Source organism: Thalassophryne amazonica, chromosome 8, assembly GCF_902500255.1.
Source record: "Thalassophryne amazonica chromosome 8, fThaAma1.1, whole genome shotgun sequence".
In the NCBI taxonomy this organism is placed as follows: domain Eukaryota; kingdom Metazoa; phylum Chordata; class Actinopteri; order Batrachoidiformes; family Batrachoididae; genus Thalassophryne; species Thalassophryne amazonica.
In genome coordinates, this window is record NC_047110.1 from 53,370,783 (window position 1) to 53,387,268 (window position 16,486).

At 42.6% G+C, this 16,486-nt stretch overlaps 1 protein-coding gene across 1 annotated transcript in view; it reads right to left on the minus strand.

Moving 5' to 3' along the window:
- Positions 1-4,585: 4,585 nt before the first annotated feature.
- LOC117515627 (LHFPL tetraspan subfamily member 3 protein-like) overlaps positions 4,586-16,486 on the minus strand; it is a 56,722-nt gene continuing 44,821 nt past the window's right edge. Inside the window, exons 3-4 of the mRNA XM_034176268.1 lie at positions 6,335-6,363; positions 4,586-4,937 (exon numbers count right to left, since the gene is read on the minus strand). Of these exons, the coding sequence (XP_034032159.1) occupies positions 6,347-6,363 (17 nt within the window). The 3' untranslated portion in view covers positions 4,586-4,937; positions 6,335-6,346. The remainder of the gene's footprint in view (positions 4,938-6,334; positions 6,364-16,486) is intronic.

The window sequence follows — 16,486 nt, forward strand, 5'->3', positions numbered from 1 at the left end:
AGACTTGGGATCCACATGATGATGTGGCTTTTCTAAAGCAGCTCCTAACTGTATACTGACAATGGGACATTGCTAGTTTATAGCAGCAATGCTGTTTGGGAGGCAAGCGCACCAACTGTCAAACTTGACCCAGAATAAGGATTTGGATCTGGATTGCATTCAAACATCAATGGCGTCTTCCATACCATACAACTCCAATTCCAGTGAAGTTGGGACGTTGTGAAAAATGTAAATAAAAACAGAATACAATGATTTGCAAATCCTCTTCAACCTATATTCAATTGAATACACCACAAAGACAAGATAATGTTCAAACTGATAAACTTTATTGTTTTTGTACAAATATTTGCTCATTTTGAAATGGATGCCTGCAACACGTTTCAAAAAAGCTGGATCAGTGGTATGTTTACCGCTGTGTTACATCACCTTTCCTTCTAACAACACTCAATAAGCGTTTGGGAACTGAGGACACTAATTGTTGAATCTTTGTAGGTGGAATTCTTTCCCATCCTTTCTTGATGTACGACTTCAGTTGTTCAACAGTCTGGTGTCTCCATTGTTGTATTTTGCGCTTCGTAATGCACCACACATTTTTAATGGGCAACAGGTCTGGACTGCAGGCAGGCCAGTCTAGTACCTGTTGTAACACGTGCAGAATGTGACTTGGCATTGTCTTGTGAAATAAGCAGGGACGTCCCTGAAAAAGACGTTGCTTGGATGGCAACATGTGTTGCTCCAAAACCTGGATGTACCTTTCAGAATTGTTAGTGCCATCACAGTTGTGTAAGTTGCCCATGCCATGAACACTAACACACCCCCATACCATCACAGATGCTGGCTTTTGAACGTTGCGCTGGTAACAATCTGGATGGTCTTTTCCTCTTTTGTCTGGAAGACACAACGTCCATCATTTCAACATCACGTGGTGATCGGGGACAGTGCCTCTGAATTGGCAAACCGGGGTGGTGGTCCCTCTGTTTAAGAAGGGGGACCGGAGGGTGTGTTCCAACTATAGGGGGATCACACTCCTCAGCCTCCCCGGTAAGGTCTATTCCAGAGTACTGGAGAATTCGACCGATGGTTGAACCTCGGATTCAGGAGGAGCAGTGTGGTTTTTGTCCTGGTCGTGGCACACTGGACCAGCTCTACACGCTCCATCGGGTGCTCGAGGGTTCATGGGAGTTCGCCCAACCAGTCCACATGTGTTTTGTGGATCTGGAGAAGGCGTTCGACCGTGTCCCTTGGGGCACCCTGCGGGGGGTGCTCCGGGAGTACGGGGTCCGGGGTCCTTTGCTAAGGGCTATCCGGTCCCTGTATGACCGTAGCAGGAGCTTGGTTCGCATTGCCGGTAGTAAGTCAAACCTGTTTCCAGTGCACGTTGGCCTCCGCCAGGGCTGCCCTTTGTCACCGGTTCTGTTCATTATTTTTATGGACAGAATTTCTAGGCGCAGCCAGGGTGTAGAGGGGGTCTGGTTTGGGAACCACAGAATCTCGTCTCTGCTGTTTGCGGACGATGTGGTTCTGTTGGTTTTGTCAAATTCAGCGTGGACCTTCAGCGTACACTGGGGCGGTTTGCAGCCGAGTGTGAAGCATCCGGGATGAAAATCAGCACCTCAAAATCCGAGGCCATGGTTCTCGACCAGAAAAAGGTGCTTTACCCTCTTCATGTCGGTGGAGTGTCCTTGCCTCAAGTGGAGGAGTTTAAGTATCTCGGGGTCTTGTTCATGAGTGAGGGACGGATGGAGCGTGAGATCGATAGACGGATCGGTGCAGCATCTGCAGTGATGCGGTCGCTGTATCGGACCGTCGTGGTGAAGAGAGAGCTGAGTAGGGGGGCAAAGCTCTCGATTTACTGATCAATCTACGTTGCGATCCTCACCTATGGTCATGAGATTTGGCTCATGACCGAAAGAACGAGATCGCGAGTACAAGCGGCCGAGATGAGTTTCCTCCTCATGGTGGCTGGGCGCTCACTTAGAGATAGGGTGAGGAGCTTGGTCACTCGGGAGGAGCTCGGAGTCAAGCTGCTGCTCCTCCATGTCGAAAAGGAGTCAGTTGAGGTGGCTCGGACATCTTTTCCGGATGCCCCCTGGACGCCTTGCTGGAGAGGTGTTCCGGGCACGTCCCATTGGACGGAGGCCCCGGGGAAGACCCAGGACACGCTGGAGGGACTACATCTTTCGGCTGCCTTGAGAACACCTTGGGGTTCCCCCGGAGGAGCTGGGGGAGGTGTGTGTGGATCAGGAGGTCTGGGCGGCTTTGCTTGAGCTGCTGCCCCAGCGACCCGACTCCGGATAAAGCGGAATAAAATGGATGGATGGTTTTCTGAAGTGTTCTTGAGCCCACGTGGTAAGATCCTTTACACAATGATGTCGGTTTTTAATGCAGTGCCACCTGAGGGATCGAAGGTCACAGGCATTCAATGTTGGTTTTCGGCCTTGCCGCTTACGTGTAGAAAGTTCTCCAGATTCTCTGAATCTTCATATTATGGACTGTAGATGATGGAATCCCTAAATTCCTTGCAATTGAACATTGAGAAACATTGTTCTTAAACTGTTGGACTATTTTTTCACGCAGTTGCTCATAAAGTGGTGATCCTCACCCCATCTTTGCTTGTGAATGGCTGAGCCTTTTGGGGATGCTCCTTTTATACCCAATCATGACACTCACCTGTTTCCAATTAGGTGTTTTTTGAGCATTCAACTTTCCCAGTCTTTTGTTGTCCCGTCCCAACTTTTTTGAAATATGTTGCAGGCATCCATTTCAAAATGAGCAAATATTTGCACAAAAACAATAAAGTTTATCAGTTTGAACATTAAATATCTTGTCTTTGTGATGTATTTAATTGAATATAGGTTAAAGAGGATTTGCAAATCCTTGCATTCTGTTTTTATTTACATTTTTCACAACATCCCAACTTCATTGGAATTGGGGTTGTAATTGCTATCTGTAGTGAAAATTGCATCAAAATCCGTGCAGTAGTTTTGACGTAATCCTCCAAAAAGACAGACAAATAAATAAAAGGCAATGATTTTATTACATCCTTGGCGGATGTAATAATAACAGAAATTACTTTCAGTGTGGGTTTACATGTATTAATTGAAATTATTGAGGGAAAGGTAAATTTATCAAGAAAGTTATGAGTTGCCAAAAGTCCTATTTCTCCCGACCAAATCCTAAGGCATTCCATACTGAGTCCTCATGAGCAGTGATGCAGGCTGGAAAAAAGTTGAAAAATATTTTTTTTTCCAGAGCTCATTGGGTTCCCAGGCATTTCAGCTCTGCCAACACTTGGCTCTGGATGGTATGGGGCAGGCTAGGTTCAATTTTACTCTCAACTTTTGATATCTCAGGCTGATTCTTTCTATGCTTCTTGTGAAAATTTGACAACAAGTCGTACCCTGGTGGCCATTTGTCCAGCCGAGCTCCCCAAAATATTAAACATTTTCAAAATGGTGGGTGTTTAACTGACCGTTCAAGACTTGTGTTGAACTATCCAAGCAGCTTGCCCCTAGGACACACAGTCAGGCGTAAGAGCTGCTTAACAGTGTTAAAATGAACAAAAATCACAACGTTACAGTGAAAACCTTTATTAAGTGTTCATATATATTTATAAGAATCTCTTTAATTGCTTTTAGTCAACTTAATATCCGATAATCGTTTGGTATCTATAAGTTATCCATTTACACAGGAACATACAATATCTACAGGTGAGGCATCATGGGACAGACCTCCCTAATCCACGCCCATTGGAGTTTTCTCCTCATTCTGTCAGTTCTCCTGCATTTTATGAAGAAAAGTTGAAACATCATGAGACACTTAATTCTCCCACCATGTCTGTTACCCTGTATGTCCCAGTAAATGAGAGAAAAGACAGACTTAGGCATCACACAACAGTACAACTGAGGCTGGCGCATTGGTTCACTATAGGCCAACAAACTACTGCAGGCAGACATACGCTTGCACACTAACACATTCGCTTAAATGCACATTTGCATGCGCACACGCTCACTTGCATCTACCCTCAGGCCTCCATCACCATACAGCAGCTATAATTCTGCAGCAGACAGCCCTAATAGCCCCGTCCTCACAGTGTCAATACAACATCTATAAAATAGAATTCAAACTGAAGCGCTGCGCAAATGTAGCACATATGGCGCTGAAAGCATTTCATTAAAACCTCTAGAATATCGTTCATATTCACTGTGCGCACTTCAGTCTACTATGCATTACAGTAAATGAAGATGAAGTGTCATAAGTACAAGCAAAAGAAATGTTTTTTTTTGTTTGTTTTTAATCAAACATTACATATGAAACACAATAGATTTACATTAGCTATCAGAAAATGAGCAGTCGCTTGTTTTATGAAGAAATCATGACACGCATTCCAGTGGTGTGACACGACTAAATGTTAACTTAGTTTAGAATGGGCAATTACAGCGCGCTGATCAGTGATGTGAATGCATTGTATGTGCAGGTTTTTCTTACAGAACTGGTTTAATGAGTGAGATGCATGTATGCGTATATATGTGTGTGTGTGTGTGTGTGTGTGTGTGTGTGTGCGCACTACTTTGTAACTACTTTGTAACTGTGCTCATACTGCAAGTGAACAATTTCGACCTTGTGCCTTGACACATAGGTAGTGATCAGTTCAAACTTCTCTGTGAGACTGGTGTCTCTTCCTCCTGTGACGGTTCTCCTTTGCAGACACACGAGGTTATAGTAAGTGCACAAGACTCTGTCTAAATGCTGGATGAGAAGCCCGGTGATGATGTAAGATCTATGAGTGTCATGGATGACTCCAAGGGCAGGTTTCGTTGGGTTTGTGAAAGGCAGTCTGGCTTGTTCCGTAGAATGACTCAATCGTACTATGTCTTCTGTTCACACATGTCGACTGCATCTGTCCCTGATGGTGAGGGACTGCTACGTTTATGAACCTAAAAAAACAGTGAAAGAATTGCAGAGAGAAAATTTCAGTACGCACATCATGCAGCATGCTTGTTCATTATGAGAAAACTTAATTTAGAAGCACACCACACGGCTGTATTCTTATTAGGTGATTATGCTCATGAACATTAAGACGGTAATGGCTACAGCAACTTGACATATGATCTCAATGAACTTGACCTTCACTCAAATGATTGACCTCTGGCTGACCTTGTCAGGCCAATTATGGAATCCATCTGTGTGCCATATTTGGACCTAATGTAGATGAAAATCAGCTTCTTTGACCTTGGCTTTCACCAAAATTAATTTTTTTAACAGAAGTTTAGGGGCCAACTTTCATTAACATAACAAATTTGGTAGAAATCAGCAAAAGGACCTGGGAAGAGTAACCCAACACACAGACTGGCAGACATGACTTTGACCTCAATTATTGACCTTTGGCAAATTTGACCTGCTGGGCAACCAGAACCCACCGTCATATGTGTAGCACATTCGATGTAAACCAGAGTGATTAATTTAAATAATGACCTGCCTTTACCCCAATAATCTTTACCCAATGACTGAGCTTTGCAAGTTTGACATCACCTGGGTATTTCCAGAACATATGTGGCAGATCTGGTGCAAATAGTGAGTGATAAACTTAATTTTTGAACATTAATCCAAATGAGTATGACCACTGACTATGCTATGGTGGCACGGTGGATTAGTCTGCGCCTTTCTCTGCCCCTGACCAAGGCAGAGTCTCTACATTTGAAGTTGGTCCCCGGGCACTAGACTGTGGCTGCCCACTGCTCCTAGTGGTTGGATTGTGTCTAACTGGACTTAGGATGGATTAAATGTAGAGGAAAAATTTCGTTGTACAATGACAATAAAGGCTCTTCTTCTTCTTCTTCATTGCCAAGAACAAACGCTTTAAGTGCAATTATGGGGTTAACTGTTATCCACATATCAATGTTGGTGGAAATCACCCAAAGGCCCTGGGAAGAGTAGGAAGAAAACATTCATTTGTCTATTCATTCATTCATTTTCTAAATCTGCTTACTCCAATTAAGGGTCATGGATGGGGGGGGGCACTGGAGCCTATCCCAGCGGTCACTGGGTGACAGGTGGGGTACATCCTGGATAGCCAGTCCATCACAGTGGCAACACACATAGACAAACTTAATCACATGCTGGAACAAACAGAAGGCTGAACCAAAATTTTGAACTTTAACCCAGTGACCTTGACCTCTGGCAAAATAAATCCCTTAAAGGCAATTCTGGGGTCAAGCTACATGCGCACAGCCAGTTTGGTGGAAATTGGCCTAGGCACCTTGAAGGAGTGGTGAATCAAACAAGCGCACAAATGAAATGTTTCTCAAATTCTAGTATGATATAAATGCAGTACCTTCTGATTTGGTTAGGCATTCCCTCCATCTGCAAACAGAATCAAACAACAAAAATATTTAAATTTTGCTACAACAGTTCTCAAGGTGACTGATCACTGACTCATCACACTCCCAGTTAGATTCACAATTCACACTGAGTGATTGTACTGAAAAGTAACAACAGTAGATGACACTGAGTACACTATTTCTATACACTTTTTCCAGAACCATCACCTCCAAACTAGTGCATCAGTGATCAGGAAACTTGCTTTACTAATCCCTTGTTCTACTTTGAAAAATATGTTTATTTTAAATGTGATGTCCTCTACCTACAGATCATTGTGGCACCACACGTGTTAATAATACACACATCAGCGTCAGAAAATCAACACCACCGTATTACACTTAACTCTTACAATAACAGATGTAACATGGCACCTTGTCCAAGGACACAGACAGGTAGTCATATCTACACCTGGGTAAACCAACTTCTTATCCACTCAGCTACCTGCTGCACCCAATATCTGTTCATATGTGAACATTTTGCTATCTGGTTTATGTTTATAAATCACAAAGTAAGTGTTAAAATGGTTGTGTGCATTGTTTTGGTTCGATTTTGTGTGTGCGCAATAGTTATAAATGAGGCTCGTGCTGCTTCCTGTCTAACCAGGATGTTAACCAGTGACTTCATGATGTCTTCATGATGAGGTCTCTTGAGAGGATCCTTCATTACAACTGGAATCACTTTGTGTCAGACACATACTGAGGATGATTCCAATGAGACCTACTACTTGCACTGTGAGGGGACATTAATTAGGATGCTGTGGCCATGTAGCACACTTCCCTGAGCATATTCCAGTACACAGGTGCATGAGATGGCTACTGTCAGATGGTGGGGATGGACCAATTGTCTGCTTGGGTGGATGCCAGGGAGGACCCAAATTAATTTCATGGTGTAACTGATGCAGCATCCTGTGGAACCATCATACGCTCCACACCTGAGATGAATTATGTGTATTACAACCAAAGTGTGTGACACTGTACTGAGGAATGTTTTGTTTGTAATTAACTAAGTACCTTCTGTTGTGTGTGTTCTCATTACTTTTATCCATTTCTGTTTTGTTTTTTTAATTGCCATATTTTAATCAATCTAATGAAGGGCAACCGTTGATTGTGCCAGCACCCTGCAATTAGCATCAAGCCTTTACAAGCAACTTGATAGGCCTGCGTGACTATTTTACAATCACTACGCACATTAAAAGATGTCAACCATGCCTAAAATAGGAGGTTTTCTGGTACCCTGTTCCTTACATCACATAGTGTCCTGTTAACATGCATACAAGCCTAACGGTATCTAGCATAGCCAACTGTTAACATCAGTGAATTAGTCGTTGTTTGTCAACCAACAAAACTATATTTGAATCTTGTACATGTCCCTCCTTAGACACTGGAGTCCTTTGTCGGATTCTAAACACAACTAAGATTTTAAGTCTCCAAAGAAGTGATCTTGAATTTCAGACTGGCTGACAATTTCCATTTCAATTTATTTTATTTATACTGCACCAAATCACAATAAAGCTGTGTCAAGGCGCTTCAAACAAGTAAGATCTAACCTTACCAACCCCTAGAGCAAGCACACAGGCGACAGTGGTAAGGAAAAACTCCCTCTGATTTGAGGAAGAAACCTCAAGCAGACCAGACTCAAAGGGGTGACCCTCTGCTTGGGCCACGCTACAGACACAATTAACAATACAAATATAGAAATCTCCATTCATACCCAAGTCAGGTTGTCTGACCTAGCATCAAATAAGGTGGCGTGGTTTGGCAAAGGGTCACACACACACACACACACACACACACACACACACACACACACACACACACACACACACACACACACACACACACACACACACACACACACACACACACACACACACACACACACACACACACACCTTTTTCTACAGCATGGTCATATGAACTCCCAGAGTTCACTGCAGTATACAGTAACATACCGTTTAAATGTGAGACAGCACATTGCTGTATAATTTTGCTGTATATTTGACATCAATTTGTTGCTGTGCATCATCATCTGTATCTATCAGAACCAGAAATTTCAAAGCTAAACATGCAGTAGGATTTATGGACTTACAGCCGGACAGTGTGCAGACACACACACTCAATCACTGACAAACTCCATTAATATTCTGTTTAGTGTGCACGAGAAACTATTAAATTGTAGCCAAAAGTACTACACTTACACGAGAAGATGCACCCTTAAAAGAAAGGAAAAAAAAACAGTCAGGTCTCTGAGAAATAACCTATTTTTGTGCCTATCATTTTAAAACGTTTGCTCTTTTCTGAGCCTGAAGGGAGGTAGCTGGTAATTCTGCAGTGCCTTTCTCTGTAGAACCTGTGTTAGTTTTGCAGAATAAGCAAAGACGCTACCTCCGTTAGCTAGCTAGCTCTTCCGTTCAAAGGCCATTCGGGAATAGAACGATGCTAATCTAATGTGTATACAAATTGACAATGTTTTAGACTTTGAATTTGTGGCACATTAAAATATCATGAAATATGAAAGGTTGGGTGTCTGCGCTTCTATTCTTAGCAAATTTAGTGTGAATTAAATGGTAAATGGACTGCATTTATATAGCACTTTTCCATCTGCATCAAACGCTCAAAGCGCTTTATAATAATTCGTCACATTCACCCCAATGTCAGTTGATGAACTAGTTGTGGAATTACACAAAGTGGAGCATATTAGCGCACAGAGAGATCGCTGTTTCTGGGTAAAGACGGATGCCGACGTTTGTTTAAATTTGTGACAAGGATCGAAAACACCTGTTATGTCATTGTTTACTGACAAATTTCAAATAAGCCGGTAATATGTCATAGAAGCTTATTATAGAAGCTTATTAGAACTGTTTTCTTGAAGTTGCTGTTTTTGATTTACGTAAATACGACATCTGAATGAGCTGTTTATGGGAAACATGAAAGCCCATGTTGGTTTACCGAGATCGTAACAACTGCTTTAACAAGATTTTATAACACTATGTAACAAATTTTTATTTTTGTTTTGTTCCTGGGTACACAGTGTGTTTTCCTAACCTGTTATGCCTTAAATAAATAGAAAATAGCTGTTATTCCACAGAAACTTTGCTTCTGTGATCAGGACAATGATATTTTGAAATTTGTCTGTTTTCAAGAATATTCTCCATTCGCCTTCACTACTACTGGGTAGTCTTCTAGAATATTCTTTAACTGCTAGAACTGTCCAGAATTCTCTAGAAGTTTCCAGAATTATCTAGAAATTTCAAGAAACTTTTAGAACTTTCTAGAATGTTAAAAAAAAATAAAATCAAAGTTGGTGCTGAATGTAGTCATTTTTCCATAGACTTTAGACATAAGCAGTTGAAATATAACACTTAGAAGCCAGGAACAAAAATTGTGTTACATAGTGTAATGAACATAGTTTCTTATTGAGTCAAATAAATTAAGAATATATTGTAGAAATTTACCGTCACACTCTGTCCTTCTCCCCCGTCCACTTTTCATTCTTAATTTTCGTGGGGTCTGGTATCGTTTCCCCATCATTGGTCTTAAGTGATTCATGATCTGCCTTGTTTTGCTGGACAACTTGTTCCGAGTCCGGCAAGATTGCGATGTTCATTTCTTGAACCACTAACTCCTCCTTTTCTTTTCCTCATTTCTTCAAAAATGCTTTTAAATTCACTATAGTCCACCACCAAAAATCATCCAAACTCCTACCTGTATCATCCATTTAAATGAATTTTGTCTGTCCTGTTCAAAATTATGTCCTAAATCAATTTTTCCATCACTTTTTTGCATTTACCTTTTCTATATCACTATCAAAACATTGGCGACTTATCGCTTCTGGGTCAAATTTATCATGAATGGCCTTGGGTTGTACCGATGATTCATTGTGAATCATTTTTGTGAATTCACTTATCAAACAAACTGGAGTGGAGGCTATCTTCATGTCAGCTTTAGTGAGATCCTGAGTCCCGGTCGAAAAAGTTCAGATTTTTCAACTTGGGGAAGAGGGTAACGTGACGTGACGCAATATCGCGCCACAAATGCGCCAATCGCTCAAAATCGCTTCGCTTCATTTGCGTCTATCTCGCCGTGCTGCGTGGCTTGGTGCCACAACGCGTCCTTCCATAGGGTTTACATGGCAACCTGTCACTTGCGTCGTGCCCAGTGTGAACATGGCATGACACTAACTCCAACAGTAAGGGGCTTAATATTCTGTCCCCTGTGTACACAAATGCTTATTGTAGCTGCAGAATAAATTTTTTGGGTATGTCTCCAGCACCTGTAGCCACTTTGGAATATTTTTTATTCCATTCAATGGAATTATCCAAAAATATGCCAAGAAGGAATAAAAAGATGTATGAACTCTTCATACCTTTTACAAACCAAATATAATTATTAATAAAAATAGTATGTCAGTCTTCTCCAACATCAGACGTGTACTTCTTCTGGTTATTTTCACATCATGCACTCATCTTCTTGTATTTAGTTTCATTTAACATCAACAGCATCAAAACGTTATGACATAAACAATATGTCATTAATTAGTCGTAATAATTGGACAAAATGTGACTTTTTGAATTCATCCTACTCTGTAACGAGTTTTTGCTGCAGCAATGAAGTGTGTGTTGTCTACACTTTCTATTGTCAGTGTTGTGGAAACTTTTGATAAATCAGGTCTATTCTTAACCCTCAAAGGACAGCACAGCATTCTGTTTATGTTGCACTTTTCTTTCTTATTTTAACAATTGCTGGTCACGCAGGCCAATGGGGAGAAATCTTCACATCTACAGGCCTTCTTTCACAAGGGAGCTGCTCAGCCCCGTTCGAGGGTTTGCAGCTGTGAGAGAATGCTGATGAAAGGTTTTCACAAAAATAGAAAAAAATGTTTAATTCCATGATTCAGGTTAATATCCATATAACTAACAGTGATCTGTTTAACTTCAATTCTATGATGATAAATCTGTCATGATTTTAGCCTGACATCTATGAGAAAAGGCTGCAGGGGTGGTGGTCAAGTATTTAGTGTGCTTGCTACTATCTACGAAAAAAGATCCAAAATGTGTTCAATCATTCATTTTCTACTGCTTATCCGGGTCCAAGTTGCAGTGACAATAGACCAAACAGCTCATCCCACACTTCCTTATCCTAGGCCAAGTCCTGCAACACTTCCTGAAGAATCCCAGCTGGGAAATATAATCCCTCCAGTGTGTCCTGGGTCTTCCCCTGGGCCTCCTTCCACCAGGATGTGCCTGGAAGACCTCCCAAGGGAGATGACCAGGGGCATCTTCACCAGCTGCCCCAACCACCTCAGCTGACTCCTTTTGATTTGAAGAAGCAGCAGCTCTACTCTGAGTCCCTCCCAGGTATTCAAGCTTCTCACCCAGTCCAGGAGTCTAAGTCCAAAGTTCATGACCATAGATGAGGATCAAAGCATAAATCGACTGATAAATTGAGAGCCTTGCCTTCTGGCTTGGCTCCTTCTTCTCCATGATGGTCTGGTACAGTGTCTGTAAAACATCAGATGCCACCCCAATCTGTCCATCGATCTCATGCTCCAACTTACCCCTACTCATGAACAAGACCCAGAGAAACTTAAACTCCTCCCCTTGAGGCAATAGCTCTTCCCTGACCCAAAGTGAACAATCCACCCTTTTCCGACAGAGGATCATGATCTCAGATGTGGAGGTGTTGATTCTCAACCCAGTCGCTTCACACTTAGCCTCAATCCTACTCAGTGCTGCTGCCTGCTGAAGCCAACAGAACCAAATAATCTGCAAAAAGCAGACATGCAACTCTGAAGTCATTAAACTGGACACAATCTGGTCCCTGACTGCACCCTGAAATCCTGTCCATGAACATTACAAATAGGACAAAGTGCCAAGATGTAGCCCTGGTGAAGTCCAGCATCCAATGCTAAGAAGGAGGACACAGCTCCTACTTTGGCCATACAGAGATCAAATCGCATGTTACAGTGGTTCCGGTACCCCATACTCCCGCAGTGTCCCCACAATAGACCTCAAGGGACCCAGCCATACAGTTTTTCTAAGTTCACAAAACACATGTAGACTGGTTGGTCATACTCCCAAGACCCTTCTAATGTCCTTGCGATTGTAAAGAGCTGCTCCCCTGTTTCATGACCAGGATGGGATCCGCATTGCTCCTGCAGAATCTCAGGTTTGACTAACGGTCTAAGTCTTCTCTCTAGTACCCTGGCATAGACTTTACCAGGGAGTGTAATTTTTCGAGATTTGGAACATACTCTCCAGTCCCTGTTTTTCAACATGGATACCATCATCCCAGTTTGTCATTCCGGAGGTACTGTCCCTTACTTCTATGGAACATTGTATGGGCATATCAGCCATGACAGCCCAAGAACATCCAGAGACTTCTTTTTTGACTACCTCGGTGACTTCCACTAGGCTGATGGCACCAGAACTGCCCTGGACTTCCATTCCTGCCTCCCCAATAGAGGGCATGTCAGTAGGGATGAGGAGATCCCCAAAGTGTTCTTTACACCACCTGATTATATCCTCAGTCCATTTTAGCTGCTCTCCTCCTTTGCTGAACACAGCCTGGACTTATAACTGCCTCCTGTTCCTGAGTCGTCTGACAGTTTGCCAGAACTGCTTTGAGGCTGACCAAAAGTCATTCTCCATGGCTTCTCCAAATTCCTCCCACACTTGAGTTCTCCACCACTGAGACTGCTGTCCGTCTGGCCTGCTGGCATCTGTCCTTTACTTCCAGAAACCTCTGTGGGAACCAGATATGAAGGCCTCCTTCTTCAGCTTGATGGCTTCCCTTACCACAGGTGTACCCCATGCAGATTCTTGGGTTGTGATGACAACAAGTACTGTCAACCATCTGACCACAGTTCAAAGCAGCTGCCTCAGCAATGGAGGCCTTGAATATGGCCCACTCCGCTTCCATGTCCCAGATCTCCCTTGGAATGTGGGAAAGTTTCTTTGGAGGTGTGAGCTGAATGCTGTCTGGACAGGCTCTTCCACCAAATGTTCCCGGAAAACCCTCACCATGTGTTTAGGTCTTCCTGGTCAGTTTGGTGGCTTACCCCGCCATCTGACACTACTCATCACCAGGTGGTGATCAGCTGACAGCTCCCTCTCTTCACCCGAGTGTCCAAGACACACGGTCGCAGATCTGTTGGCAGGTTAAAAAAAAACAAAAAACAATAATTACTTTTGACCTAGGGTACTCTGATTGTACTTACAAACACCTTTGTGCTTAAACAAGGTGTTTGTTGCGGACAATCCATGGCCAGCACAGAAGTTCAAAAACAAAGCACCACTCTTATTGAGATCGGGGGGTAGTTCCTCCCAATCACTCCCCTCCAAGTTTCACATGAGCAATGAAGTCCCCCAGTAGAATTAAAGAGTCCCCAGCAGGAACCTTTTCCAGGATCTCACAAGGAGTCTTAACAGTTATGCACAAACAACAGTTAGATCCCTCTCTGTGAGGCAGAGTCGCATTGAGGCAGTCCTCTCATTCACAGGTCAAAACTCCAAAATAATGGCACTCAGTTGGGGCTCCTCACACCTGCCTAGCACCTCTCACCTTGGACAACTCCAGCCTCTGTTCTGGAGTTCTGTTCAAGAGCCCATGCTGTGTGTAGAGGTGAGCCCAACTATTTTGAGTTGGTATCGTTCAACTTCTCACACAAGCTCAGGCTCCCCTCTGGAGAGGTGATGTTCCACACTGCAAGAGTCAAGTACCATAACTGAGTGTCAGTGCATGACGGCACCAGACCCTTTATATGCACCCTGTGGGTGTTTTAAGTCCCATAATTGTAGAAGTGAAAAAACAAAACAAAACAAAACAAAAAAACAAGCAACAAAAAACAACCCTGAAATAAATTATCCATAAATTGATAAGAAACACGCCAAACAGGCTGTGGTGGGAGCAAAATAACAGCAACATATTTAACAAGTTTAAGAACTGCAAATATGCATTCAGTGGCATCTTCATTAGGTACACCTGCACATTAAAGCAAATATGTAATCAGCCAATCACGTATAGCACAAACTCAGTGCTTTCTGGCACGTCGTCATGGTCAAGAGCATCTACTGAAGTTTAAACCAGGCATCCAGATGGAGAAGAAAAGATATATTTTAAGTGACTTTGGACTTTGTAGTTGGTGCCAAAAGTGCTGGTTTCAGTATTACCGAAATTGCGTTTGAGGAACGTTTCCAGCACCTCGTAGAATCGATTGCGCGAAGACTTAAGGTAGTTATGGTAGTTCTGAAGGTAAAAGTATCTAATAAAATGGCCAGTGAGTATATGAGCTACAATGCAGTGATGCAGACTCTAATATAAAAAATACAAAATTAAATATGAAATAATAAAAATATTTCCCATATTTAACACCAGAGTTGTAATGTCTGGTTGGCTTTGTATAGGTTGTTGTGTGCATGATAACTGTTTGCAAAATGTAACTCTGCCAGATGTTGTGATGTGCAAGACACAAAATGCTCACAGAACAAGCCAGTACGTACCAACTGGGGGCACCAGCATCAGTGTGATGGTACTCTGTGCTCCATGAAACTCCTTTTCCTGTTGACTTTGGTGGCTAACATCTCGAGAGAAGCATTTTTATGACCTAGTAACTGTGGTCGGTGGGCTTTTCTCTTAGTGATTGAAAGCAAAATGTACCTTTTTTGGGTGGGTGTGTATGTCTGTGGGATGGGGGGTGTGAATGTACCTTTGGGGCAAGTAGAGGTCTGTCTATATATCTATCTGTGTGTTTGAGTTCTTTGACAATGGAGATTTGATCGACAATCTGGCATAATGCTGGGAGATAAACATTAATGCAAGCACCAATTATGCTGATATCATCAAATTTCGGTATGACACTGGTGATTTTCAACTTCATCGCTATTTTTTGATGTTTTTAGAGTTTGGATATGTTGGACCCACAGTCTATAGAATTGAAAAAAACAAAGGCCTCAGCCAACCTGCAGTTTTGTGAAAAATCAACATCCCCCTCTCACCACAAGCACATGAGAGTCATAAAAGGTTTGTCTGTCTACACGTGGTCCTGAGATATACTGAAGTCCAGTCCAGGCTGTACCCTTTTTCTCACCCTATGACTGCTGGTATAGGCGCCAGCTTCCCATTACCCTATTGGAAATAAGTGGGTATAGAAAATGAATCAATAAATTTCTTTAATATTAATCACAGAATATGCAAAATATCAGAAGTGTCTGGTAACACAGAGGTGGTCACTGCAGAGGTACATGTGTATGTCTACCTCACTCAATGTAAAGAAACTTTTAAAACATTTTTTACTTACCTTAGCCCTTGCCTGCTTGCTGGCGCTGGTCTCCACAGAGACAACTCAATTGCCAATGAGGGGCTCATTCTTCTGCTTACAACAAGATTTTAAAAAGTGTTGACACAGTTAGAGAGGGAAATATGAACACATTTACCACTGTAGAGATCCTCCCCAGACTATCAGACACTTCTGGCATTTTCACCTGTTCAGTGGTGACAAGCAGTGTTTTTCTGGTAGTGTTTTTAGCTCTCTCCAACCAATTACACTGCGTAGCTTGTGACAGTGATTGTGTTTGAAATCACAGTGCACTGATTAAAGCTGCTTTTACACTGAGCGAAAACACAAATCCAAAAACATCTAAAAATAGTATGTAAGCTAAAGAGTTCCCATTTAAGAATTCTGTGACAAAGGTCACAAAAGTCCATGTATTCGGTACTTTAACTTTTTCCATAATCCGCCTGGTGGCCCCCTGCGCTCCCCAGAATGCACTGCAGCGCCAGCAGAGTTCCGGCGTCTCACAGTGCATGTAAACAATGGCAAAGTGAAGATGTGGATGGCGATGATCCAGCGAGTTCACAGGCTATTATCATGATGACACATTCTCCCAAGTTGAGAGGGTTCTCTAGAGGAGGTGTAGCAGCTGTGATGGACTTCTGCCATGCCCCGATGTTGTCCATACTTAATGAGGTTTGTTTACATTGTGCTCTGCACCAGAACTCTGCTGATACCGACCTCTCGCGTGAGTCATAGACCACGAGATGGCGCGAGATTCCTAACTGCAAAACAGCGAATGGACTGTGGACATCATTCAAATTTTACCACAGCC